Source organism: Neoarius graeffei, chromosome 10 (genome assembly GCF_027579695.1).
Source record: "Neoarius graeffei isolate fNeoGra1 chromosome 10, fNeoGra1.pri, whole genome shotgun sequence".
NCBI lineage: Eukaryota > Metazoa > Chordata > Actinopteri > Siluriformes > Ariidae > Neoarius > Neoarius graeffei.
This window is the reverse complement of record NC_083578.1, coordinates 62,603,315-62,631,192: the sequence shown is the minus strand read 5'-3', so window position 1 is coordinate 62,631,192 and position 27,878 is coordinate 62,603,315. Positions and strand designations below refer to the sequence as shown.

At 40.1% G+C, this 27,878-nt stretch overlaps 1 protein-coding gene across 1 annotated transcript in view; it reads left to right on the top strand.

Annotated features, from left to right (window-relative positions):
* The window catches only part of prex1 (phosphatidylinositol-3,4,5-trisphosphate-dependent Rac exchange factor 1), a 196,807-nt gene extending 169,212 nt beyond the window's left edge, over nucleotides 1-27,595 (top strand). The window contains exons 27-40 of the mRNA XM_060932042.1: nucleotides 4,330-4,418; nucleotides 4,514-4,596; nucleotides 6,098-6,188; nucleotides 6,665-6,793; nucleotides 6,906-6,947; nucleotides 8,347-8,564; nucleotides 14,398-14,500; nucleotides 15,374-15,517; nucleotides 16,915-17,029; nucleotides 19,330-19,396; nucleotides 19,652-19,827; nucleotides 22,665-22,767; nucleotides 22,856-22,923; nucleotides 26,900-27,595. Coding sequence (XP_060788025.1) covers nucleotides 4,330-4,418; nucleotides 4,514-4,596; nucleotides 6,098-6,188; nucleotides 6,665-6,793; nucleotides 6,906-6,947; nucleotides 8,347-8,564; nucleotides 14,398-14,500; nucleotides 15,374-15,517; nucleotides 16,915-17,029; nucleotides 19,330-19,396; nucleotides 19,652-19,827; nucleotides 22,665-22,767; nucleotides 22,856-22,923; nucleotides 26,900-26,942 — 1,471 coding nt within the window. The 3' untranslated portion in view covers nucleotides 26,943-27,595. The remainder of the gene's footprint in view (nucleotides 1-4,329; nucleotides 4,419-4,513; nucleotides 4,597-6,097; nucleotides 6,189-6,664; nucleotides 6,794-6,905; nucleotides 6,948-8,346; nucleotides 8,565-14,397; nucleotides 14,501-15,373; nucleotides 15,518-16,914; nucleotides 17,030-19,329; nucleotides 19,397-19,651; nucleotides 19,828-22,664; nucleotides 22,768-22,855; nucleotides 22,924-26,899) is intronic.
* The last annotated feature ends 283 nt before the right edge of the window (nucleotides 27,596-27,878 follow it).

Sequence of the window (27,878 nt, the reverse complement as noted above, 5' to 3'; positions counted from 1 at the left end):
TTCTGATATAAGCGAGAGCGTGGGGGGATACGGAAGTGAGCAGTAGCTCACAGTTGATCTTGTTCTTGTCTTTTTCTGAGGCACAATCTACACGGCCTATTATAGAGCTATGGTTTCTGTTAGTCTGAAGGGGAAATCCACTGAACCAATGCTTTTCTCCATAAAATCATCCATCGTAGCTCTTGCTGACCTTAATGTGATAAAGATTGTTTGGGAAAAACGGAGAGAACCATGCAAGTCATGAACGTCTAAGGAGCTGTGTGTGTGTAAGGAAACAAAAACAATGAACGAACTAGATATTGAACCTGGTGAGCAGAATATTGATCAAATTTTAAAATGCTTTAAGAAGAAAATGGCTGGAAATGAAAAATATTTTAGTTCATGTGAATATTTATATTTAAATGCGCAGTAACACGAACGTGTCTCATGTTCAGTAAACAGTAAATATATGCAGCAAAACTGCTTCATTGCCAGTTTTGTGTGTGTGTGTGTTTTAATACATATAAATCATAATGAAAACTTGTTTGATAAAGTTCAGGCTGATTGTGAACCGCGGACTAAAGCATATGTGCTGTATAATCAGTGGAGCTGATTCCGTCAGGTGGACAGCGCTCTCTACAGTGCAGGTTTTGTGGCTGCTCCTCCTGTGGAACAGATGCTTCTAAACCTGCCATGTTTTTCTCCAGCAAAAAATCTGCATCTTGTGTGGAGATGTCCCGTTAATCTGCTCCATGGCTAAAACCTCACATCGTCTTCTTTCCCCTCTTGCTCTTGTGGGGTGTTTTGTAATTTTGCAGATGCTGGTTTGAGCAGGGCTTTGCTAACAGCATGCTGACTGCAGCAGCTCTAAATGACTGGCTGCGTATGCACTCTCTTCCATTATAGAGCCGCCCACCATTAAAGCCCGATATCTTCTGAGTGGGTGATCTCATACATTACAGCCCCCCTTACGTTACTGAGAAATTACATCAGCTTTTGGGGCCGTCTGTGGGGGAGAAACACTTTGCTTATTGTAATCTGGTTTCATGCATGAATTGAATGTGTGAGTTCAAGACTCCTACAGCGATCAATTCGTTTTTATTTTACTTCACACTCTCTCGCTTATTTCCATCTGTTATATGTTTCACTCCCTCATGTGGGAGGATGAGTATTAAGACATGGCTAAGTGTGTCCGTTCTTGGCCAAAGTGTTGCTAGCGTAATCATGTCCTCTGCTCTCACAGACTGATCTATGATTCTATAATCTCGTGCAAACCTAGACATTATCCAACTGTCCATACTGTATGCATTTAGTGACACTGTCATGAGTCCACTGGTTGTGTCAATACGACGCTTGTGTTAACACAGTCCCAGGGCATATTCTCTGTCGTCCACTTGGAAATGGTGGTCTGGGGTTCACTTCAGGCAAATCAAATTGTCATGGTACTTCGTATTTCAAGTTTTATTTTAGTGCCAGGCATAAAGGATGCTGTGGTCTGGAAAAGAAATCGAATGCTTCCTAGCATTCATTCATTCATTCATCCATTATCTATACCACTTATCCGTTGTGGGTCACGGGGAAGCTGACTTCAGGCAGGAGGTGGGGTACGCTCTGGGCAGGTCGCCAATCTGTCATAGGCCGAACACAGACAAACAACCATTCACACTCACATTCACACCTATGGGCAATTTAGAGTAGCCACTTGACCTAATCTGCATGTCTTTGGACTTCCTCGATATCTGAAGTGAGAATCCATTCAAATGCCAGTGACTACACCTCAGAAACCATTAAGGTGGTGTTTACATTAGACCGTATCAGCGGATCATCAGATTAACGTTTTTAAAACGATTAGTGTGCACACAGCAACGCCAATACACGATTTGCGTGCACACAGCAACACCAATACACGGATACGCTCGGCTCCGCAGGCATCCTGCGCTCCAAATCACTCCGCCCTGAACAGCGAGTGCCCTCTGGAGGGTGCGCACTCCGGCCCTGCGCAGCTCACACAGCGTGCGAGTGAAGTGCACAAGCAGTGATTCGGGACTGAGCCGCTGTGTGTGTGATCCCAGTGCATATCACTTACTACTTGCAAGTGGAAGGATGGCAAGCCTAAAGACAATCATAACTACACAATGGGCAGTATTTGCATCAGTATTTGCAGTATTTTCATACTTTTATACTCTTTAATGAAAGGTGATACAAGGCGGAAGTCCGCGCCGTTTTTCAGCAGTCGCGTCACATGACCAACGCCAGCGACTCAGGAAGGTGGATGTCACAGTGACATTGTCCAATGACGACGCCAGCTAGAGCTCAGCACAGCGTATCCGCGTATCTCAATGTTTACACAGCACCGGACCGGACACGATCTGGATTGAATACGTGGACCCTGGCGGATTCCCGTTTCCAGGTGGTTTAATGTAAACGGACAGTGCATCCGCGAAGAAAACGAGACAGATACGGTCTAATGTAAACTTGGCCTAAGTATTTTTGTCTATAAGTGACTTTTGGTGAGTGAAAATCTTCACCCAGGTCACTGACCAGCAGAAGTCAGGTTTCATTAAATGAATTCAATAATAATAATAATAATAATAATAGGCTATGCATTTTTCATTATATAGCATATTGTATTCATTCAAATGCAGCTTAAAGTGCTTTGCAAAGAACAAGAGGCAAATAAAAATGAAGTAAAAAAAAAAAGGAGAAAATAAAAATCTAATAGAAATTCTAGCAATAAGAACAAAAATGACCCACACAGAAAAAGGCATCTATAAAATCAGTCTACATTTCTAAAGGAGTTTAGAAATGTTTAGGTTATGTATGAAAATAAACTCAAATTATTCAAAAATTTTGGCCTGGTGTCAAGATGCCGGGTTGAAAAAGTTCAACTTTGAGAAAGCTCACTTTATTTAAAAATTCATCCTGTCGTTTTTTTTTTAATTGGACAACTGGAGATGGAGTTGCTTTCATGCAGACCAGCAGTAAATAAAATAAATAATGAACACATGTTAATAAAGATTGTTTGTTTATTTGCTATCACTATTGTTTCGCCTCACAGCAAGAAGGTTCTGGGTTCGAGCCCAGCAGCTGACGGGGGCCTTTCTGTGTGGAGGTTGCATGTTCTGCCCGTGTCTGCATGGGTTTCCTCCGGGTGCTCCGGTTTCCCACACAGTTCAAAGACGTGCAGTTAGGTTAACATGGGGTGGCTTTGGGCTGAAGTGTCCTTGAGCAAGGCACCGAACCCCCAACTTCTCCCCGGGCACTGTAGCGTAGCTACCCACTGCTCTGGGTATGTGTGTGCGCTCATTGCTCACGTGTGTGTGTTCACTGCTTCAGATGGGTTAAATGCAGAGACTAATTTCACAGTGCTTAAGTGTACATGTGATTAAATAAAGTTGTTTTTCTACTAAGCAGGTTTCACACCTTAAAGATATTTGAACTCAAAGTGTGAGGATTAGTGTGAATGTGTGGTGTTAATACTCCCTTTTACACAACCTGTTCAAGGCAGAATTCTTACGCCTTTATTCCACCTCGCGTTCTGTAAAAAAAAAAAAACATCCGAATGTGAAAAGGAGGGTCTGTGTTTTTCTGCCTCTTGAGCCGGGACGACAGAGCTGGAATTGGCGTCTGTGTAAAAGGGACAGGCGGTACAGTGGGACAGGGGTGTGACACTTTTGACCTTGGCATTCTACTTTCCGAGTACAGTGCAAATTCAAACGTCTGCATCTATGACATCAAAGGTCTGCACACCTTTTTGCCTCAAATCGCTTCCTACTTCTCTTCACTTTCTCCTCCAAAATAATTCTGATCACACAAGCATGTTGCTCACACTCCTCTCTCTCTCTCTCTCTCTCTCTCTCTCTCTCTCTCTCTCTCTCTCTCTCATGTTTTTGAGTGCAGTTTTCTGTGATGCTTAAAAAGCTGGCTCAGTTTGTCCTCAAAGGACGTAATCATGTTATATATATTGAGGCTGTTACTTCCTTTAAACATGACTTATTTAGCGGAAGTGATTACATGTTGCATATAATGCTCAGTAACTGCTTGTGTTTAAAGAGTAGTATAAATGTGCATGGCTAAGAAAAGCACCTCAACCGCCGGTGTTTTTAAAGCAGCGCCAGTATTCTCAGGGTGTTCATATTTCCAGCACGTACATACATCACCCTAGACGCCGACGCTCTGTTGTGATACGTCATGCCTCTGGTTGCAGAAGGCCTGCTCGCAATGTAAAAACACACACAGGCACGGCTTCATGCCAGCTTTATTTAGTTCACTGTAAATCACTGAAGCCGGAATACTGAGGTGCCTTGTTTATGCCAGTATTATGGGATTTCTGCGTGTTTGCTGTTTCAGTGAGTGCAACAGTAACCGAGACTCCGTGCTGTCTTACACAAGTGTCCGAAGCAACAGCTCTTATCTCGGGAGTGACGAGATGGGCTCAGGTAATAACCAACACCTTTGAAACTTTTATATCTGTATTAATGTTTAGGTTCTGCTCGAGTTTGTGTCCTAATCTTGTGTGTATTGTGACATGTAGGAGATGAGCTGCCATGTGACATGCAGATTCCCCTGGACAAACAGGACAAACTGCATGGGTGTCTGGAGCATCTGTTTAATCAAGTACGTATATAGAATCGGATGTTGGCCTGATATTTAGCAGTTATTCCACGAAATCTAGTCATACATGAGTGGATAGCCGATGAGGCGCATAGTGCTGAGTCAGCTATAAGCCATGTACGCGGAGATTGAGTGGAATAACTGTTTTATTCTATCCACATTCACCGGACTTTGAGAAACGGAGCATTTTTTATCTAATCTCATTATCTGTAGCCGCTTTATCCTGTTCTACAGGGTCGCAGGCAAGCTGGAGCCTATCCCAGCTGACTACGGGCGAAAGGCGGGGTACACCCTGGACAAGTCGCCAGGTCATCACAGGGCTGACACATAGACACAGACAACCATTCACACTCACATTCACACCTACGGTCAATTTAGAGTCACCAGTTAACCTAACCTGCATGTCTTTGGACTGTGGGGGAAACCGGAGCACCCGGAGGAAACCCACGCGGACACGGGGAGAACATGCAAACTCCACACGGAAAGGCCCTCGCCGGCCACGGGGCTCGAACCCGGACCTTCTTGCTGTGAGGCGACAGCGCTAACCACTACACCACCGTGCCGCCCAGCATTTTTTATTTTTGGCAAATTTGATAAATAAAAAGTTTATACAGAAACGTCCGAAAAAATCATTTCTGCTTTGGCGTACTTCTTAAAAACCTATCGATGACTGAACGAATTGACTTTAGTCTTGTTGTTTTTTGTAGAAAGTGCCGTCTTGCTGTCGTGCCGAGGTATAAAATAGCTTTAGACATTTATTTAATTCTTGCTTGAACATTTCAGTTATTTAATTTTCAAACTACTTTGAGCTTTTGAACCAGTCTAAAAAAAAATTCAACAAATTTTAATGCTTAAAGATGAAGAATGTAAACAAACCAGCAAAATGACCGGAGCAATTTGTGAAAAATGCGATAATAATAATTCTTGAAAAATAAAAAAAAGATACTTTTTACCATCAAATACTTTCGTTCCATGTTTTGTTGCTTTTTGGTATTTTGGGGGGTTTTGTTTTCGAGTCGAGCTTTTTTTTTTTTCATCCTCGGTTGGTTCAGCAACACGCTCCGCCGTTTTGTTTTTATCTACTCACAGTATATGAACTGATAGCCTAGTAGTAGAGTAGCCAATCGGAGCACGCAGTTGCTCATATCCAGTGAATGTGGATAGAATAAAGTATAATATGCCTTCTTTATTGATCAGATGTTTCATTTTCACAGAGCTTTCTTTAGCCTTTGATTTTCTTATCACTTCTCATCTTATCTGTTTCTGCTCTCTGTCTGCCCATGGCATTCACTCAGTCCATTTTTCCTTCCTGTCCTTTCTTCTCTCACATTACAGCACGCTTCCTCAGATAACCGTGTCCACCACTACTTGCCTCCCTATTTTAACCTTTGATCTTTGCCCTTTACCCCTGGACATGGACCTCTCCAGATTTGCAGCAGGTCATACTGAAGGGAGGATTCATTGCGATGCTGTGTGTGTGTGTGTGTGTGTTTTTCCTGTTCAGGTTGACTCTATCAACAGTCTCCTGAAAGGGCCGGTCATGAGCAAAGCATGCGAGGAAACCAAGCATTTCCACCCTGACCATACTCAGCCAGGTACGACCCAGTGTGGGCAAACACTGGTGTGTGCGCGTGCGCTATGTTTGGAAAAATGTTTAGGGTGTGTGTATTTGTGGTCAGTCATTACCACGTTCTGAACTCTAGCAAGACACATCTTTTCTCTGTCTCATTTTATAGACTGTGTGCTTGTTTGAGTTTGTTTGTCTGAGTGTGAGCGCACACGCGTACACACACACACGTGTATTTGCAGTGTTAGAGAGGATCGTAATTAAAACCATCTTTACAATAGAAACCTATGAGGACATTAAATGCTTTTGTACTGACTCAAATAAGACACGCATATGTCTCTGTGCACGTGAGTTTCTGCCAGGAATCGCAGACAAGAAAGCCTCTTCCTTCTGCCACACACACACACACACACACACACACACACACACACACACACACACACTCTTTCATTTGAGCTTGAATAACCCTCATTATGGCCGTGTGTCACACCTATGTGGGGGCAGAATTCCGCCACGCGGACGACTGGACAGCACGATGCAGATACATCCTACACAAAAACATCCAGGAGGACCCTTGGAACCTGCCCAGCTCCATCAAAAACCTGGTGGACAGTCTACATCGCTTCGTAGAGGGTGTGTTCAGAGCCTCTTTTAGTTTCTTTGTTGTGTAGAGTTTATAAATACGGGCGTTTTTTTTTTTTTTTAAACAAATTTTTTATGGACGATTTTATTTTATGTGTTTCAGATGGGAGGAATCAGCTCTTGTTGGCCTTGCTGAAATGCACAGGTAAGGGGAGAATAATCCATACAGTTGGTTCCAAAATTATTGGCACCCTGTGATACCCATTGGTGAACATTTTCCACGCCAAGTTTGCAATTACAGAAGTTTTTTTTTTTATATATAATTTTGCCAAATTAGAGATAGAGGTTCAGGGCTGTTATTCTGTCCAGGAAAGACTTAAGAAAAGATTAATTGTGCCAGTAATTTTGAAAGTGGTGTTTTTCTCCTTAATAAAACCTTTTATATTTGGAAAAAACAGCGTTAACTAAACTATCCAATGCCCCTTATCCCTTCTTACCTTTGATATTCATTTAAACTGAACAAAAATGATTATTTTTACTTGTGGATTTTACTGAATAATAATAATAATCAGAAAAAGAATTTACACCTACTAAACTATCTTTGGAATCTTCAAGTAGTGAAAACTTTTCACAAAGGGAAGGTACATTTTCACTTTTACTTCCTGTATTTTTTCAACTCTCTGGTGTGTTTTGTAATGTTTCTACTCAGTAGCCGGGCCCTGTATAAAACCTCTGTAGTTTCTACTACATAATGGTGAAATGATTTTCCAGGGACACTCAGGGTGTGTGCTGGGAGATATTTGATTGTTTTATTGGAATTTCACCACCATTAGTGTCTCTCTCTCTCTCTCTCTCTCTCTCTCTCTCTCTCTCTCTCTCTCTCTCTCTCTCTCTCTCTCAGGGCTGTCTGTATTAGCTTCTGAGTGAAAGTTCAGGAGGTTGAAAGTAAGAGGAGCTTGAGAGTGAGAGAACTATTGAAAGTAGAGAGAGAGAGAGGGTTTGTCTCCTGGGCCCTGTGGTGGGAGGCATATGGAAGCTGTTTGAGAGAGTGTGGGGGAATCTGATCTTGCGACGGCTTCTTATTGCTCTCCACAAACACACACTCTTGCCAGGACCTGCTCCTGCACTAACCCCATGTCGACCCTGCACTGCACCAGTGTGTGTGTGTGTGTGTGTGTGTGTGTGTGAGAGAGAGTTCCGCTTGGAGAGCATTTGGCGCATTTTCAGCATAATGCTATCACAGCTGCCAAGGGCTCTGAATTAATACTCCACTTGCTCAGAGCAGGTTCCAGAAGAGCAAAGTTAATACACAGCATAAACAATATTGTATAATCAACACGCTCGGTTGAATGTATAATTTATATGTTGAATGACACAATAGCCAGGTCTTGAAATCCTTTGTATGATCTCATTGTTTAAAGTTCTAGACTGTTGATTCTCACCAGGAGCTGGGGGAGTAAATAGGGAACTGTTACTTTCTCTCCGTCAGCTATTCTAATCTGTCTCGTTACTATCTTTCGCTCTGTCTTTTCTGAGGCCTCTGTCACAGCCAGCTGTTACTAGTCATCTCGACCTCTTCGTATTTCTCTCTCCCCCTTGTGCAGACACAGAGCTGCAGTTACGACGGGATGTGATTTTCTGCCAGGCCCTCGTGGGTGCGCTGTGCACGCTGGCCGAACAGCTGGTCTGGGCTCTCAACCTTCGCTACAACAACAACGGTGAATATGAAGATGACTGCAAGGAGGTCAGCCGTAAATGGCTGGAGCAGATCTCGGCAATCGGAGTGCTGTTCAACTTCCAGTCCACTCTCTCACCGCACGTGGTGAGCCACACTACCCACTCCACTGTTCGACTCCAGGACACCTGATTAACCGTGTCAACTAACTAGCAAGTCCTTTAATAGCTTAAATTAGGTTTTCTTTTGCAAACCAGAGGACTGAAATCATTACAGAAATCCATACAGCCTCCAAATAAAGTTATTCAACAAAAGAAAATTCTCTTAATGAACAGCAGTAAAATTCCGGTTGATATTAATGGGATTTTCTATTTTATTTTATTTTTTATTTTTTTATTTTATATTTTTATAAATCCTAATCTCTCCTACATCTGTAGTGTATGTCTTGTCATAGATAATTATTTCAACACGTATCCCTGTGTATGATGGAAGTCTATGGCTAGCTGTTCATGCACACATCTTCAGTAACAGCTTTATCCTGGTCAGGGTTGAGGTAGAGCCTGGGAATACTGGGCGCAAGATGAGAACATGCCTAACCGGGACGACAGTTGTCATAGTACACCATGCACACACACATTCAAAAAGTAATTCACATTAGGGGCAATTTATTCTCGCCAATCTGCCAGAGCAAATCAACACCAAGAGAACACGCACAAAAACCCCATACAGACAGTAACCTAAGCTCATGAACGAAGTTCATGAGCGACCCTGCAATGCTAACCACCGTGTCAAAATACCACCGAAATCTATACAGCCTCCAAACAAAGCTACTCAACTAAAAAAAAAAAGTTCTCAGAATTATCAGTAGTAATATTCCAACTTCCATCTCAATTCTGGCTGATATTAAAGGAATATTGCCGTGATTTCTCGAACCTTATCTGTATCCAACACATCTGTTTTGTATGTGTAATTGCCACCAAATACTAAGAAATTGAACAGAAATACAGTTATTATGAAAGTCTATGGGTGGCTCAGTGGTTACACTGCAAAAAATGATATCTTGGCAAGTGAAAATATCTTGAAAATAGTTGAAACAATCTAGCATTTCCTATTAGAAGAATAAAAGACACCAATTCTGAGATTATTAAATTTAGTTCTAGGTCGCAACCAACTTATTCTAAGATGTCTTATCAAATAAAAATATCTGTCCATGCTGCAAGAGAATTTCACTAGTATTAAGTAATTTTCTCCTCAAATTCAGTTTTCAATTTTTTGCAGTGTAAAGCTTTGGGTTACTGATCAGTTGGTGTTCAAATCTCAGCACCTCCAAGCTTCCACTGTAGGGCCCGTGAGCAAGGCACTTAACCCCATGTGCCCCAGAGACACCGGATCATGGCTTAACCTGAACTCTGACCCCAGCTTCCAAACAACTGCAAAGAAATTAATGTAACTCTGGAAACCTTAGGTTTCAATAATCTTGCATGAATTCTTTATTCAAATGTATTTGTAAATTAAGCTTTTCATATGTATAGAATGTTTTGTTTGCTTTATTTATAGATAGTTTTCACTGACGTCACGGCATTCCGGGGAAAGCCCCCCAGCCGCCATCTTGCGGGGCAAACAAAACGGACCATCGCCACTACCGGCTACGTTATCTCGGACGAATTTATGAAGTTATATAGTCAGTTTTCTAAAATAAAGATCAATGTCTGCAAAATCAAGCAAACGGAAGTATATAGATACATTGGACGACATCTCACGACAACGGTATGCAGCCAAACTGGCCTTGATTGGGGGAATTGACCCCTACGAAGTGGACAAAGAAGCATTTTCAAGTGACTATGCAGGGCTGCCATCCATATCGTACCCTGATATTGTGAACTATTTCGTGAATACTAAAAGTGCCTACACACTTGACGACCTCAAAGCATACAAGTCGCTGGAGTCATACAATTATTTTGTCTGTGGCTGGGTCCGTGAAGTCCACCATATAAAAACAAGTGACAGTCGTGTCCTAATTACAGCCAAGGTATGTAAGCACTGGAATTTTAGAGCTCTCAACACTGCATATAAATATGTGTGTATAATATCGAGTTGATTTAAGACAAATTTTACATCTATTAGTGGTATTACAGTACCATGTCAGTATAAACTTAGAAACGTGACAAACGAGCGATATTAAGTGTACATTACAATGTAAACGTACGCTCAGCGGTTCCAGTTAGGCATTCTCTAGAGATTGTTTACACGATGTTTTGGTTTCCAAAAACAAACACAATTGATTAAACACAATTAAACACAATTGATTGTTTATTTAAACAACTTACCACTTATAAAATGATCGGAGCAGACTTTGCTGTGTCTGGAAGGCTGATAATCCTTGTGGTTGATTCTCGCAAGCCATAGATTTCTCCTTTGTATGCTGAGCTTCTTTGTTTGCTCGCCTTTGTGCTCCCGTACAGTGGGAATTCCATAAAAGCTCCGCTTGACTTCATCATTTGACCTATTACGACAGCCGTGAATACAACAGGTGTGCACCGTTGCTAGCTTTAAATAGTAATAATGTAACTATAAATGTAAATAATATATAAATAAATGTAACTCGTGTGTTACAATGTGTGCTCAGTGACCCGTACGGTAAGCTTGCCCCGCAAGATGGCCGCCACCAGGGAATCCCCAACTCTGGGACGTCATGTGAAAACTATCTATTTCGCACATGAAAAAAGAATAACAACAACAATAAAAAACTATGTGCTGGGGAAGGAAGGAAACCCATTCGGCTTATACTAGGTCCGTCCCATCTAACATAAGTCTAAAAGTAACAATAATCAAATTAATAATGATTAAAATGGATAAACAAACATGTTTATCAATACTATAAAACATTATATAGAAGTAAACTAATAGCTAAGGTCAAAATGTGTAAAAAGGTAGTTTGTTATTCCACTAAATCAAATCATACGTGAGCCGATGAGGCGCGTAACACGGAGTCGGCTATAAGCCATGTACGATGAGATTGAGTGGAATAACTTTTATTCTGTCCACATTCACTGTATTTTGAGAAACAGAGCATTTTTATTTTTTGCAAATTCAGTAAATAAAAACTTTATACAAAACGTCCAACAAAATAATTTCTGTTTAGAATGTAAACAAACTGGCAAAATGACAGAAGCAATTTGTGAAAAATGCGATGATAATATTTCTTGAAAAAAAAAAGTTCTTACCATCAAATGTTTTCATTCCATTTTTTGTTGCTTTTTTTGTATTTTTTTTGGTGTTTTGTTTTCGAGTAGAGTTTTTTATTTCGTCCTCGGTTGGTTCAGCAACACACTCTGCCATTTTGTTTTTCTCTACTCACAGTATATGAGCTGATAGCCTAGTAATAGATTAGCCAATCAGAGCATGTGATTGCTCATATCCAGTGAATGTGGATACAATAATGTACAAGTGAGTTGCAGAAAAAAAAATGTGTACAGGCTTTCAGAGATAACGATCATTTTGAAACGATTAAGCTGGTCAAAAGTTACTAGGGTAAGATAGAAGGTGAATTTTAAGGGCACTTTTAAACTCAAGTAGAGAAATGGACATTCTGATGGAGAGGGTAAGATTGTTCCAGATTTTAATGCATTCGTATTGTACACTTGATCGGGATAAGGATGTTCTGATGAGAGGAATATGAAGTTGAAGTCGACTCCTTTGGCGAGTACGGTAATTGTGTACCCGTGTGTTAAAGTTGAGAAAATTTTCAAATGTCTGAGGAAGATTGTTTCTAAGGAATTGAAATGTGAAGAGAGCAAGTTGTAATCTATTGATATACAGAATATTTCAAACTTTATTATTATGAAGTGTGACAAGCACACCCCCAAACAGTGTTGCAGTAACTGAGATACAGATAGATAGACTACGCTATTGTAAATAATGATGAGGGGTTTCTGAGTGAGGAGATATGATTTTTCCCATAATCCCAGTAGTTTTTTGCAATTTTTTTGACCAACATAGAAATATGGCATTTCATTTATTTCATATAATTTCAGAAATTGGATGACTTTTTCCCAGGGAAGAATTGTTGGTTATGTATTACCGTTATACCCATGTGTGTCTGAGTACATTAATTAAAACCACGGATAAGACGAGCCCGTCTCACCCTAAGACCTTTATTGTTAGAATGTAACGGTTTACGTTTTGAATTTGTGTTATATATTGACATCTCTTTAACAGTTAGTTAACTAGAAAAGCACTCGGAGAGCGCAGACCTCCGCCAAGAATCCTTTAAAAAATTCCGGGATCCAGACGGTGATTCGGATCACCACCAAAATTTAATGGATTGTTACTTGTGCCCAGTCACACCTCTGGAAAAAATTTCAGAGCAATCCGTTCATAACTTTTTCCGTAATGTTGCTAACAGACAAACCAACAAACAAACAAACCAACGCTACCGAAAACATAACCACCTTGGCGGAGGTAATAATGGTTATTGAGTTCAACAGCTGCTATTTCCATTTTAATTATGAAGAGAGTTTTAAGTCAGCTGTGTTTCTTTCTTGTCTCACTACAGAGAAGTATGGAAACCTGTTTCTGCCACTTGGGGGGGGTCATGTGTTTCATAATCATGAGAATGTATCTCATAATTATACCCCTGCTCTTGGGGGGGGGGGTTATACTGGTTTACCTCTATCCGTCCGTCCATGTTACCGTCCATCTGAAATACCCTTTTTCTCAGCAACCACAAATCATAGCCACTTGGTACCAAACTTCAGCTTGGGGTTCTATACACAGTAAAAAATGGAGTGTCAATATTGCAGTGTAAACCTATTTTCCTCTGGATAGAGTAGTTATAACACTATGCAGAGTAAAATCGTCTAAATGGTAGTGTCAAAAGTGAGAGTTAATTCCCACTTGCACACAACGACAAAATCTACTCTGCAGGGTGATGATTCCCCGCGAAAATACAATATAGAGTCAGATTAACTCCGAAAATCTTACACTATCTATAGTGTTAAATATTTTTACACACCTCATTGTTAATTTTGACACAAAATAGAGTAAAATTAACTCTAAAAATCTTACACTGGCTATAGAGTAAATTTTACACTGATTTTGAGTGGGACCAAATGTTATCTGACAGAGTTAAATTCAACTCTTAAAGAGTAAAATTGACACTATGATTTTTACTGTGTACCGTTTTCAGGTCTGTCGCACATCGACTTCCTGTTTACCGACTGAATGTATTTACGAAACATATAGCATGGATTTACAACATTTTTGTAACACTTTTCTCAGCAACTACAAATCACAACTGCTTGATATTTGGTACCGAGCTTCAGCTTGGGGTTCTATACCGTGTATACCATTTTCAGGTCTGTTGCACATCGACTTCCTGTTTACTGACTGAATGTATTTATGAAACATATAGGGTGGATTTTGACGCTATATCAAGAAGCAAAATGCGATTTCAAAATGACAGTTTACCAGGATGCTATTTGAAATCCCTGGGGAGAGACACTGCCCTTTACTCACTTGTTTCAGGGTTAATTATTTGTTGAAGTCAGCATTCATAATAAGTGTCCTATTCCTTTGATTGCTTGCATTCTGATATAAGCGAGAGTGGGGAGGGGATACGTAAGTGAGCAGTAGCTCACAGTTGATCTTGTTATGACTTTGTATTTCATAATTATGAGATACTGTCATGGTTACGACTGATGTCATACTGACTTAGTATTTCATAATTAATGAGAACACTTTTGAGAAAGTATGACTTAATATTTCATTATTATGAGATAGTAAGAGATACTAAGTCCTAATTATGAGAAACCTTATCATTATAATGGCGGGAGAAACGGGCTTCCAGAGAGAAAAGCGTGTTGAAATGCTTAAACATTTATAGCAACAGATGCTTTGGAGAGCGACGCGTTTAAGAAAAGTTGGACTGTTGCCGAGAGTATTTAGTCTGCTACATTCTGAGTCTCGTTCCCTGTGACAGAGAGAGGAGCGCACCATGCTGGAAGATGCAAAAGCAGCTCTGCAGGATCTGGATAAAGTCACCGTGCTCGTCCGACCATTGGAAAACGAATGCCTTGTTGCAAGTGAGCATCTGCTTCTGCTAAACATAAACCTTTAATACCGTCTAAAAGACAAGTGTTTCTCTGCATGGTACTTTAAGTCTTAATTGCACACCGTGCCAATATGGAGCAGTTCAGGAACCTGTTTCTTAGTTGTATTTGTTTTATAAAGTGTAGAGAGACTTAATAAAGTATCGTAAGGTTACACAAGGTCATCTCAGAACTATGTTGGGCTACTTTGATGATAACATGATGACACACCATAACTTTTAGCTCTTAGACCCAGATTTAAAAAAAAAAAAATTCCCATCCGAAAATATGCTTTTGAAGTCACAGTTTCAGTGACCGTGTACATTTCTGCTATTTATAAATAATTAGAATGATCTGTTTCTCTGTAGAGAAGAGCCTCAGGAGTCCACAGTAGTGTTACGACTCCAACTCCCTTCCCTTTAAAGACGCCTCTCCCTCAAACAAACACACACACCCTCCAGATGTCCCTTTCAGGAATGTCAACATGGTTAGCAGAGATGGAGATAGTATAGTCTCTTTATCTCAAAGCCTCTGTTTTGGTTGGAGGAAAGAAAAAGGATTTTGTATTCGAGTCAGTGTTTGCTGCGAAGGTGCTGAATTTCGCTCCTTTGTGTTCCCTGTTGAGAAAATACATTGCTTTGGATTTTTAATGTAGGTTGTTTTTAGATACGTATATCCAATTTTTGTTTTTATTCTAACTACGAAATAATGAATTGTTATATTTAAAGTGGGGGGGAAATAAACATGGTGGCGGTGGTGGGGGGGACACACTGGAAACGGACACTAATGCAAAACTAATTCTCTCTTTTTTTTGTCTCTGCCTTTTCATTTTTTTCTCCGTTATCCTTCCATCACATCTCTCCTCAGACATGCCAGTGCATTATCAGGTTGAAGGCAGTCGGCAGGCAATCCGGGTCACGCTTTACCTGGACAGCTGTCATTTCAGCGAGCTTCCCACACGTCTGCAGAATGGAGGCAGCCTCAAACTACACACGGCTCTTTTCACCAGAGGTGTGTACGTAATTGAGTGCAGTTTAAAGTAGTGCTCGATTTGGGCGTTTCCTCTGTGAAGGTGCTTTGCTTACATCCTCTAAAGCTTCTCGCTTCTGTCTGACTCTTCAATGACTTACCACTAATGATGAATTACCCATTCTAGGAAATGTTCTGTTCACTTTATGAATCTTGGCTTCCATCTAGTGGTTTTTAGTGCATACTGCAAGAAATTAAAGACACCGGTGCCCTCCAACACCACCCCCATATACACTGTATAGATGACTTGCAACCAGATGATCAGAATGCGCCATGTCATGAGCGTCCGCCATGATGGTGGATATACAAAGCAAGTAGGATGGCAGCCGCTGAAAGTGTGTCTGTAAACAATGCTGAATTTTCTCAGTATTACCGTGATTTGAACGCTCGAACGAAGATTCGATACAAAGAGAAGCTAGATATGTGTGGTTTTGACCCATGTTATTTAAAAAAGTCGGATTTTTCTGAGGATAAGACGCTTCTACCGACCATCCAGTACCCAGATCAGTCTGGAAATCTTAAATTTCTGGAAGTTTCGAAATAATATTACTTTGTTTCAGTCAAAATTAGCTGACCTGGTATTAATTTCTCAGCTTTGACCATGGTGTCTTGGAACTCCATGGGCGAGCTACCACATGTGGCTTCCACAAATTCAACTGTCTTCCTCCTCCTTTGAGCTCTTTGGTGTCGTTCGGCTGCCGCGGAATCAAGTCCGACCTTGGACAAAACATAGCCCATTTACTGACTGGGTGCTCAGTCTGGATTGTTTCTATCATATAATTTTGCTGGCGCTCCTTGAAGCGAAATGGTAATACACGTGCTAAAATTATAACAACGACCAAGTGAACCACGACAAGAGGATGCTCATTTTATAGCAAAATTCTAGCAACACGAAATAAAATTCTTCCATGATATTATTGAGAAAGCTCTTGAATCTCACCTGAGATAAAATGATTGCTGCAAACACGAGCCTCTGTTAGATCAGCCCTGCTGATGTTGTTCAGCCGTGTTCGTCTCCTCTCCGTACTAAGCCTCAGAGTTTCCTCGCCCTCTTTCCGAATCACGGATGGAATTCTAAAAACTCGGAACATGCCACGGTCACGAGCACTGTTGTGACCACAACCATATACAGCACAAAGATATGGCAGAGCTAAAAGGACGCTTAAAGCAGTAGAAAAACAAAGAGAATTGTGCACGCATGACTATGTTTTATATGGAATGTCGCTTGACCCTGCATTTGTATATCCACCAACATGGCCGACATCCGGGTTTCTATTTTGCTTTGACGTCACTTGCAAGTCAAGGATATGTGCTTCAGAGAAGACTTGTTAAAAGAGATATGACATAAGTTTGTGTTGTCGTCATCATCTTCTTCTCAGCATTGGAGAGGCCAGAAGGAGTGTCAGCTCAAGACTTTGTGGCCATGGAGGAGTTTCAGCAGCGGATTAACGCTGTGTCACTCGAAAAAGTCAAGTTCTATTACCGGAGACTCAGGTAGAGTTGGACACGCACTGTAGTGCTATGGATCTCTAAGTGACGCATTTTATTGTAATTTCTTATTTTTAAGAACAAGCTTATGGAAATTGCCATCAACTGCTGTCAGAGTTGTTATTATTATAGTTATGCACCTATTTATATATTATACTTATCACTTAAATCGAATGGGTTTAAAGTAATCCATTAGTACTAAGGCCTGGTCCCACGATACCGATAACTATAACCTGTAATGATAACTATAAATAAATCAGTCCCCTGCAGTTTATATGGTTGGTGGTCACACCAGACTGATAACGATACCCATAGCCCAGGCCTGGGTTTATCGGTATCGGTGAGATTGCTTCTGGAGCGATTTTTCCAGGCCTGGACCTGATCCGATAAAACATCTGACCAATCAGGTAATTGTTTACATGTGACGTTATCTGAGCACGTGCTGTTTTTCCCCGGGCATTTTTGTACATCCTTGTTGCATCATGAAGTCACGGAATACAAATTCACAGAAAACAAAAAATATAATACAAAACACGGATCTTTTATTCACGGATATGTGATATTCCATGAAATATCAATAGTAAATTAATAAAGTAAACATAAATGCAGGTAAGATATTTTAATTATGAACTTTGGGAGTCCAAACATTTAATTGTTTTAGACTTCTTAATTTTTTTTTTTTTATCTATGCTACATCGTATGAAATCAGTAACCAATCTGTAATACACTGAAACGTCTGTGACCAATCCATAAATTATTAGCAACCGTGATGCATCTGTATTAAAATCCATAACCACTCTGTGTTTTGTATCCTTTTTTTATCCCCTGCTGGCCAAAAGGCCTAAAGGGGGATTATGTCGTGGTGATGTATGTCCGTCCATCCTGGGAAAGGGTACTTATCATCTAAAATCAACTCCTCTCACGATTTTTGGAGGAATTTCACGAAACTTGGCAGGATTCTTTGTTATATGTCCGTAATATGCATATTGCAATTTTTTTCAATTCGGTCGCATTTTACCAGTTACAGCCCTTGATTAACAAAATTATAATTTGACAATTTCATGAGAGTGTGCTTTCCTTTGGAAATCACCTCCTCTCACAATTTGTGGAGGAATTTCACAAAACTTGGCAGCAGGCATTGTTATATGTCGGTAGTACACATATTGCAATTTTGTTCAATTTGGTCACATTTTACCAGAGTTGTGGCCCTTGATTAACAACCTTGTACTTTCACAATTTCATGAAGGTGTGCTCGCCTTCTGACATCAACTCCTCTCATAATTTTTGGACGAATTTCTCGAAGTTTGGCAAAAGGCCTTGTTATATTATGGTAATACGCATATTGCAATTTAATTTTGTTTGTGAAAATTTTCCCAGAGTTTTGGCCCTTGATTAAATAACTTGTACTTTGACAATTTCATGAGGGTGTACGTTCTTCTGAAATCACCTCCTCTCACAATTTGTAGAGAATTTTCACCAGACTTGGCAAAAGGCTTTGTTATATGACAGTTATATGCATATTTAAATTTTGTTTAATTTGGGCAAATTTTATCAGAGTTATGCCCTTGATTATTAACAAACTTTTACTTTGGCAATTTCATCAAGGTGCACTTGCTTTCTGAAATCAACTTCCCTCACAATTTTTGGAGGAATTTTATGTAATTTGGCAAAAAGGTTTTATCCCCCACTGGCCGAAAGGCCCGAAGGGGGATTATGTCGTGGCGATGTCCGTCCGTCCATCCCAGGAAGGGTGCTCACCTTCTGAAATCAAATCCTCTCACAATTTTTGGAGGAATTTCACAAAACTTGGCAGGATTCTTTGTTACGTGTCGGTAATACGCATATTGCAATTTCGTTCAATTCGGTCGCATTTTACCAGAGTTATGGCTGAGTTGCCGGCGGGGGATATTGTGCTCTCAGAGCACTCGTTATTATATTTCTGTGGTCTGTGACCTATCCGTATTTTATCAACCCCCGGAGTATGTGCATGGGTTGTTTTGAAGTCCAAGCTGTCCAGCATGACCTGGAATAATGTGCTACCACTTGGGAAAAACTTCCATGACTATTCCTAAGTTGCATGCATTTATTTACCTGAATGGCAGGACCAACTGGGATTATAGTTGTGGTGTGACTGTTCCAGACTGGAACTAAATTCAGGCACAGGTGTAGTCATAGTTACAGTTATATGTATAGTTGTAGTTATCGCTGTTGTGGGACCAGGCCCCTAATGTGTCGTTTATAGGAAGCTGTTGATTTCAAGCATATAAAATAAGTAATTATACCAACACTATGATTTTTTTTTACAGGGCTTTCTATTTAGAGAAATCCAATTTATCCTCTGACTCAAATTCTACTGCCATGAAAATTGATCATGTAAGTAAACCCAAAGGAATGTTTGATCACTTCTTTGGTGTGTGCGTCTTTGCTGTTGGAGTTGACAACAGTTTCTCAGTGATGCACTGTTTGCTTTATTTCCTGGTGCGTCCTTGAGCATCTTATTCAGGTTCTATCCCTGTATGGCCTTATCAGGGTTTAAAATCTGAAATGGATGACCAGAGCAGCTCCATGTAGCCACCTCAGGCAAGATCAGTTCGACTCATTTGTCTTTATCTGTTTTTCCTTGTGCAGCTGCTTCGTCCTCTCAACACCCTGGATGACCTGTGCAGACTCATGCAGACCTACATGAACGTGAAGCCGAGTGCAGCGGGCCACCCATCCGGTGTCAGCATGCTACTGGTGTCCTCAGAGCTGTGCAGCCGCCTGGGGGCCTGTCACATCAGCATGTGCGCCACTGGCATGCAGAGGTAACAGCTACTTAATGCTGGAGTGTTTAGTGCTACGTTAAACGTGTTGTTTCATATCATACCAACTTGGAACAAAACAGCCGTTCTCTTATTCATTATTTTCAGTTATTTTATTCAAACAATAGACACTATTTTTGAATCTTCTTAAAGGCACTAGCTTCTGGTATAATGTATTGGGAGGGGTTTTGATCCCCATGGCCTGGAGAGGTAGACGCGTTTACACTTAGAAATCATAAACACTCTTCTGTGCTCGTCCCAGGACTCTCGTTCACAATATGCTAATTCTTTCAACACAGTACTGTTTACTTTTATTCTTCTACGAAGTTGTACTGCAATGATTTATAATACCAATCTGATTTCACCTAGAGGAGGTTCCATTTTGAGTCTGGTTCATCTCAAGGTTTCTTCCTCACCTTGGCTCAGGGAGTGTGTCGTCCCCACGCCCTTCCTGTTGCCTCTGGTGTGTTCATTAGGGATCTAAAGAAAATAGTCTCCATCCGTATTTTCGAAAATCAACTTCGTGACAGTACCTGTTGGTAAAAGCGCAGTACAAATAAACTTTTAATTGAACTAAAATGACCAAGATGCAAAAATACACCTGAGACCTCAAAGTGATTTGGACAGTCAGATTAAAATGAGTTTTAAATAAATCTTGAGGGCATTTGCATGTGTAAGCCATTTCCTGATATGATCCTGATACTCAAGACGTGTGACACATCTAGGGTCTAATAATTTAATTTTTGATAGTTAATCAAAATGCCTGAAAGTTATTTTAATCCTCATTAGATAGATTAAATGGTGGGAATTTGGTAATTCTACACTGAATCTGAGTTGCACCTGCAATCATGTGATGTCTTGAAATTTAAGATGATGCATCATCATGAATTTATCATTACAACACCAGCTGAGGCATTACACCACTGGGGTAAATGGGTTTTATGTATAGTTGAGGATAGAAGTTTAGATACACAGATATGAACGTCATGGCAATATTGGTCTTTGAGGGATTTCTTTGAACTCGTCTTTTACTGGAGCAGAATGATTGCACAGCACATCTTTGATGGGAAAAACAGCAAGAATTTGGTGAACAGTGTTTAATTTTATTTTGGGTTTTCTGAAATCATCACAATGTCAAAATTATACATCCAGGGGGACTTTTACATATGCACAGTTAGATTATTAATTCAGTGGTGCTGAAAGTCCTAAAATGTCTTAAGTTGCCAAAACCAAGGCATCTTAACTTCCAGTTAGTGATCATGATTGACTACAGCTGGGAGCTTCTATAAAGGGTTTATTTGACAGCACCAATTGGATTTGATCAACACACAATACAATGGGAAAGTCCAAGGAGCTCAGTGCAGATCTGAGAAAGAGGATCGTCGATTCGCACAACTCTGGAATGTCTCTTGGAGCCATTTCTAAACAACTGCAGATTCCAGGACAATCAGTTCAAACAATTGTGTGTAAGTACAAGTTATTGGGCGGTGTAGCCACTTTGCTGGAAAAAGATCTAGACTGTCTCCCTCAGCTGAAAGAAAACTGGTTTAGATGGTCAGGAACCACAAAAGCACAGGCCTCCTATGAACTGGAAGCTGCAGGGACACTGTCTACAGTCAAACGAGGTTTATATCACCATGGCCTGAGAGACTGCTGTCCAAGAAAGAAGCCTCTGATCCAAAATCAAACACCTTCAATCTTGACTAAAGTTTGTAGCTGATCACATGGACAAAGAAAAAGCCTTCAGGAGGAATGCTTTATGGTCCGATGAGACAAAGATTGAGTTGTTTGGCCACAATGACCAGAAGAACGCTGTACCAACTATTAAGCATGGTGGTGGTAGCATTATGATGTGGGGCTGTTTTGCTGCCAGTGGAACTGGTGCTTTGCACAAAGTGGATGGAATAATGAAGGAGGACTACCTCAGAATTCTTCAGCATAACCTGAATCATGTGAAAGATGGACACAGCTGCTCTTCCGACAGGACAGTGACCTCAAATACACATCAAAGCTGGTTATGGAATGGATAAAGCAGGTTAACACTGAAGCTGAAAACAAGTCCTGTTGAAAATATGTGGACTATACTTAAAAGTTGCATCTGTGCCAGGAAACGCGCGCACATTTATTTGAACTCTACTAATTCCGTCAAGAAGAGTGGTCAAATATCCATCAATATGCTTTTGGTTAGCAAAAGCGTCGAGTCAAGGTGAAACCTGCTAAGGGACATTTAACCAAATATTGGGTGTGCTGTGTATATATAATTTTGACTCTGTGTTGATTTCAGAAAACCCAAAATGAATTAAAACCTGTTCACCAATTTTTTTTCGATTAAAGACGCATGCTGTAAAATCATTCTACCACAGAAAAAGAACAGTTGAATAAAAAAGAAACCACTGAAAGCCCAATATTATCATGACGTTCATGTCCCTGTATGTAAACATCTGACCACAGCTGTATGTATGGTATTTGTGTGCTGCGCCTGATTCACACTTGACAACATCACATAATGTCATAAAATTTAACACCACATAATCTGATTTCAGGCACAATCTGCTTGAGTAGGACTGTTTTAGCTGACTGGTTTCACATCCAAAGCACTGCAGGTTGAAGCTTTTAATCAGATTCGCTCTGCGATGTGGACGACGTTTTAGTGTCTTTTGCTGAGATGGTGAAAATAGATGAGCAGAATCAATGCTAAAAAAGAGCAATGTGAGTTAAGGGTTTCAAAATCCTGTGCTCGACACAATGTGTGATTTATCTTTTAATCGAAATGCTCCATCAGTTTCTGTGTGCCTTCATGTATCCCAGAATGTATTTAACCTGGAATATGTGTTGTGCAGGTGCACCCTGACCATCTCCTTGGAGCAGGCCATGAACTTGGCCAGGAACCATGGCCTCATGCCCCGCTGCTTCATGCAGACTATGGACATTATGCGCAAACAGGTATGACACCACGCTATACTACTATACTACTTTATACTGTACAATACAGGTAATATAAGTTAACATGTTCATCTATGTTAATACACAGGGCACCAGAGTAGAAATATCTGCCAAAAACCTCAAAGTGATGGACCAGATGCCTGCCTTCGCACCAAGGTATCAGATATTCCACTTGTAGCCAAATGTAACACCCCCCCCCGAATACCCTTTACTGAGGTGCCAACGTCTCCACTTTAACATTATGATATTTGACCCCTGGCTTTGGCTGTATGAGAGAGACCTGAAAACCAGGCTTTTCTGCTTTCTCAGCTAAAGCAGCTGTCAGACGAACAAATTAATAGTCTGAAAAGGATGTTAGGAGGAGGAGGAATCACGCGTGAGGAAAAAGACATCAGAAAAGAAATCACCATTTCAGGGGAAAAAAACAAATCACACATCAGATGATCTTGGTGAACTTTAGCCTGTGGATTTGTGAACCATGACCTTGAGACAATAGAAAACAAAACGGTGATTGGTTTACTTTTCTGTGTTGTTAAACAGGTTGTTCGGTAGTAAAATGCGTATGCTGTTAGAATAAAATATGCCTCTTCACTGCCATTGAATATTTTCTTTCAGTGTGCATTAGATCGAGCTTACATTATAATCATCTGTTTTATGAGTTTTGTGTCGTTTGGGTGCACGAGTTGTTTGATTTGTAGAAAAATTTCCTTTCATGTCCGTAATAAGTGTAAAGAACAGATTAAAAAAAACAAAAGCAAAACCTTATTATATACTTTATGATCAGATGCAACATAATACGGACATTGAAAGGACTGCAGTTCAAATATTTTTATTTTGTAACAAGGAAGCTTTTTGCTCAGCTGCTTGCTATAAATACAAAAACATTTTGTTGGTTACACTACCGTTCAAAAGTTTGGGGTCACCCAGACAATTTTGCATTTTCCATGAAAAGTCACACTTTTATTTACCACCATAAGTTGTAAAGTGAATAGAAAATCTAGTCAAGACATTTTTCTGGCCATTTTGAGCATTTAATCGACCCCACAAATGTGATGCTCCAGAAACTCAGGTGGTGTTTACATTAGACCGTGTCCGTATTGTTGTCATTGCGGATGCACTGTCCGTGCACATTAAAATGCCGGGAAACGACTCCACAGGCGGAACAATTTGAATCCGCCAGGGCCCACGTATTCAACCCAGTACGTATCTGATCCGGTGCTGTGTAAACATTGAGGAACGAGGATACGCTGTGCTGAGCTCTAGCTGACGTCGTCATTGGACAACGTCACTGTGACATCCACCTTCCTGATTCGCTGGCATTGGTCATGCCACGTTGGTCATGTGACGCGACTGCTGAAAAACGGCGCGGACTTCACTTCCTGCTATTTGTGTGTGTACGCGAATCGTTTTAAAAACGTTAATCTGATGATCCGCTGATACGGTCTAATGTAAACACCACCTCAATCTGCTCAAAGGAAGGTCAGTTTTATAGCTTCTCTAAAGAGCTCAACTGTTTTCAGCTGTGCTAACATGATTGTACAAGGGTTTTCTAATCATCCATTAGCCTTCTGAGGCAATGAGCAAACACATTGTACCATTAGAACACTGGAGTGAGAGTTGCTGGAAATGGGCCTCTATACACCTATGGAGATATTGCACCAAAAACCAGACATTTGCAGCTAGAATAGCCATTTACCACATTAGCAATGTATAGAGTGGATTTCTGATTAGTTTAAAGTGATCTGCATTGAAAAGAACAGTGCTTTTCTTTCAAAAATAAGGACATTTCAAAGTGACCCCAAACTTTTGAACGGTAGTGTGTATATCATATTAAAAAAAAAAAACATTTTGCCTTTCATGCCGTTAACATGGATCTGTCCTTTCCACCAAAATACACTAGTGTTCTCTCTGCATGTGTAGCAGCTGTGGGATGGTTACTCACAGGCTGAACACCAATCACACAAGGAATCAGGATCTGGATGTTTATTCTATGAAAGCAGCACAGGGCACAGTCAGCTTCACACACACACGCTGCAGCAGGGTCTGTCTCTGTCTCCAGCACCGAGTCACAGAAATATACAAATGAGGAGAAACAGTCAGATTTAACTAAAGGTGCGGCCATTTTTGGCGATAAAATATAATAGCAAAACTCATTAATTCATTAATAAAGGTCTGTTGTTACGTTTGCATGTAGTTTCAGCGAGAATAAGTGCTAGCTTCACAGGTAAACAGAGAGCATCACAACACACGTCTTTCCCGCACAATAGCTGTAATATTCAGACCCTCCAGGATTTCGCGATGTTCCAATTTGTAACTTCAACACAAATTTAACCAATCCCCGCGAATTCAGGGTGGTGTTGCAATTATATCCATTCACCGCAACTTTCCCGCAAATTTGACCAATTGTTGGCGTCGTCTTGAGATGACGTCGACAAACTACCTTCCGCCTTACTTCCACCTTCCGCCTTACTTCGGAAACTACTTGTTTCCGTTCAAGAGAAGCAGCATGTGCGAGTTAGTGTTTATGTAGGCTTAAATTCTGTTACTGAAAGTGTGTTATGTTTACAGTGAAGGACTGTGTGCACTTTACATTATTTTTTTACTTAATACAAGAAATTATTGGCTGCCAACATTTTTGCCAAAATGGTATTTTATTTTCCATTGTTTAGGCAGCTTCAGCATCATACTGAGAGATTCTGTTCAAATTATTTTTTCTTCTTCTATGAAGCCTGAGCCATTTATTTTATTAGTTTATAATTATTGTTTAATTTAGTCTTCAGGAGAGACTGCCTGCACACAGTACTAGTATTAATAGTTTTTTTTTCTTACATGAAAGCTGAGGCATTTATATTATATTTTAAGGTAACTTCATGTTGTGCTGTGAGGTTCTCTGCACTTTAACTTTTGAACCAACAGGTGCATTTGGATAAGTAAAGCCTATTTTTCTGCATTTTTGTAGTCCTGGTAATCTTTTATATTGGTAAAGTTGTTTATAGGACCATTTCTCAGTGTCTGTTTTTTTTAATCCGTAGTTTTTCAGTAATAACTTAATATTTAACACATCACTCAATTTTAATCACAAAAAGAGAAAATCACAACAATTTCTCGCAACTTTCACTTCCTCCCGCAATGTAATCGCAACAAAAACCTAAAAAACACCGCAACATCAGACATTTTAGCCCGCAACAATCACAAAAAAGGCCCGCGGAATCCTGGGGGGAGTGAATAGTTTCGCTGGGAGTTTGGACCAACGTGTGTTTCACTAATTAAGCCCCCATTCCCCCCCATCTACAACAGGTGAACCGGAACTTTGAAAACTCTCAATAACTCATAACTAATACAAAACGATGCACAAAAATTTAAACTTTATAATAAAGTGTAACTGTGAGATATTACACTCAGGTTTTGAGAATGTTCACCAGATAATAAAATAAAAAAAATAATAATGTAATAAACGTTCCCGTGTCCGAAATCGCTTCCTACTCACTATAAAGGGCACTATATAGTGAGGACGCCATTTTGTAGTGCTGTCCGAAACCTTAGTGAGGATTACTACACCCTATATAGTGCACTCAAAGTATCCCACAATGCATCACGAAAAGTAGTGTACTAACCAAAGCAATATATCCCATCATGCATTGCGGTCACGCTGAAAGAAATCAAATTAAAAGTCTCAAATTTGATTTAATAAAAGACAGCAGCAAAGAAGAAAGTATTCAGCCTTGATTTAAAAGAACTGAAAGATGCAGGTACTTTGTATTGATTAATGTGGGAAATACGCTCAGTATAATATGGATTTATCACAAAAATACATGCATGTATTTATTATTTTGAAGACCCACCAGTCGACTGATCTGGCACGTTTTAATTGTGTGACAGTAATGATGTAAATACCAGCGCGACGGACTAGTGTCCGAAAGCATTTTTTCATTTTACCAATGAGTTCACTATATAGTCCTCTATATACTAATTCCCTATGTAGGGAGTAGGGAACGAGTGAGCGATTTCGGACACAGGGATTGACTCAGCTACACATGCAAGGGTTGGTTTGTTCGCAGTGTTGGCGCCTCTGCTTTTGTAGTGAAGTCAATGATATTGTAAATTTGAATGCCATTTGTTTTGCTTGTTCCAGGCTCTTCAAGCTGTGTCTCCCGCCTTCTGATGGCGATCTCTGATTTTCTCGCAGCAGCCACTTGAAATATTAAAAGACTCGTGACTCTGGGACAGTGAGACTTGTTAAAGAGGTCACTTTGCCTTTGCCAGACGTTTCCGTTGTATCCCACCTCGGCTCTGAGAGGATTTTGACAGGAGGCTGACTGAGGCTAACACAACAGCCTGCATGGGAATAGTCTAATCACAATGCTACTGTTGGATAGCAGCGACTGCTCCCACTGCTCCTGCACACATTTCTCCTGTTAATCTACTTGGATTTTGCCACTGATTGGTGCCGTTCCGAAGACGATAGGTTTTTTTTTGTTGTTGTTTTTTAATTATTATTTTTTTAACCAGGTTACTAAACTACCTGTAACAGACTATTTTCCTCACTTTGCCTCGGACTGCAGCATTGGAGAGCTAAACGGTTTCATCTCTAGCTGGCGAGGCTGACCATCTTTTCCGCTGCCTCAGATACATGATGATTATGTGCAATTACTGTAGCTTAGCATGTGCATTCCTGCACTATTCCTTTCTGAAAGTACTCTTCAAAAGGAGTCTTTTATTTTCCTCACATCAGGTCTTATAAATTACTGAAAGCATTCCAGTCTAACCATCTGGCAGTATTATATGGACCAAGCTGACACTGTTTAAAAGGTTTATTTATATATATATATATATATATATATATATATATATATATATATATATATATATATATATATATATATATATGAGTGATTCCACACTTATGGGTACTGAAATGGGGACATGAACTTATTTTTAAAAATTCATTTCTTTTTTTACCATCAGGTCACAAAACATGTAATCTTTAATGAATGATATGTTAAAAGATAACTTTAATTTTCTGAGATGTAATAAAAACATATTTATATGCCAAAGTCAGAACGTAACAGAAGTGTTGTGGACATATATATTCTCAATTTTAACAATGTAGA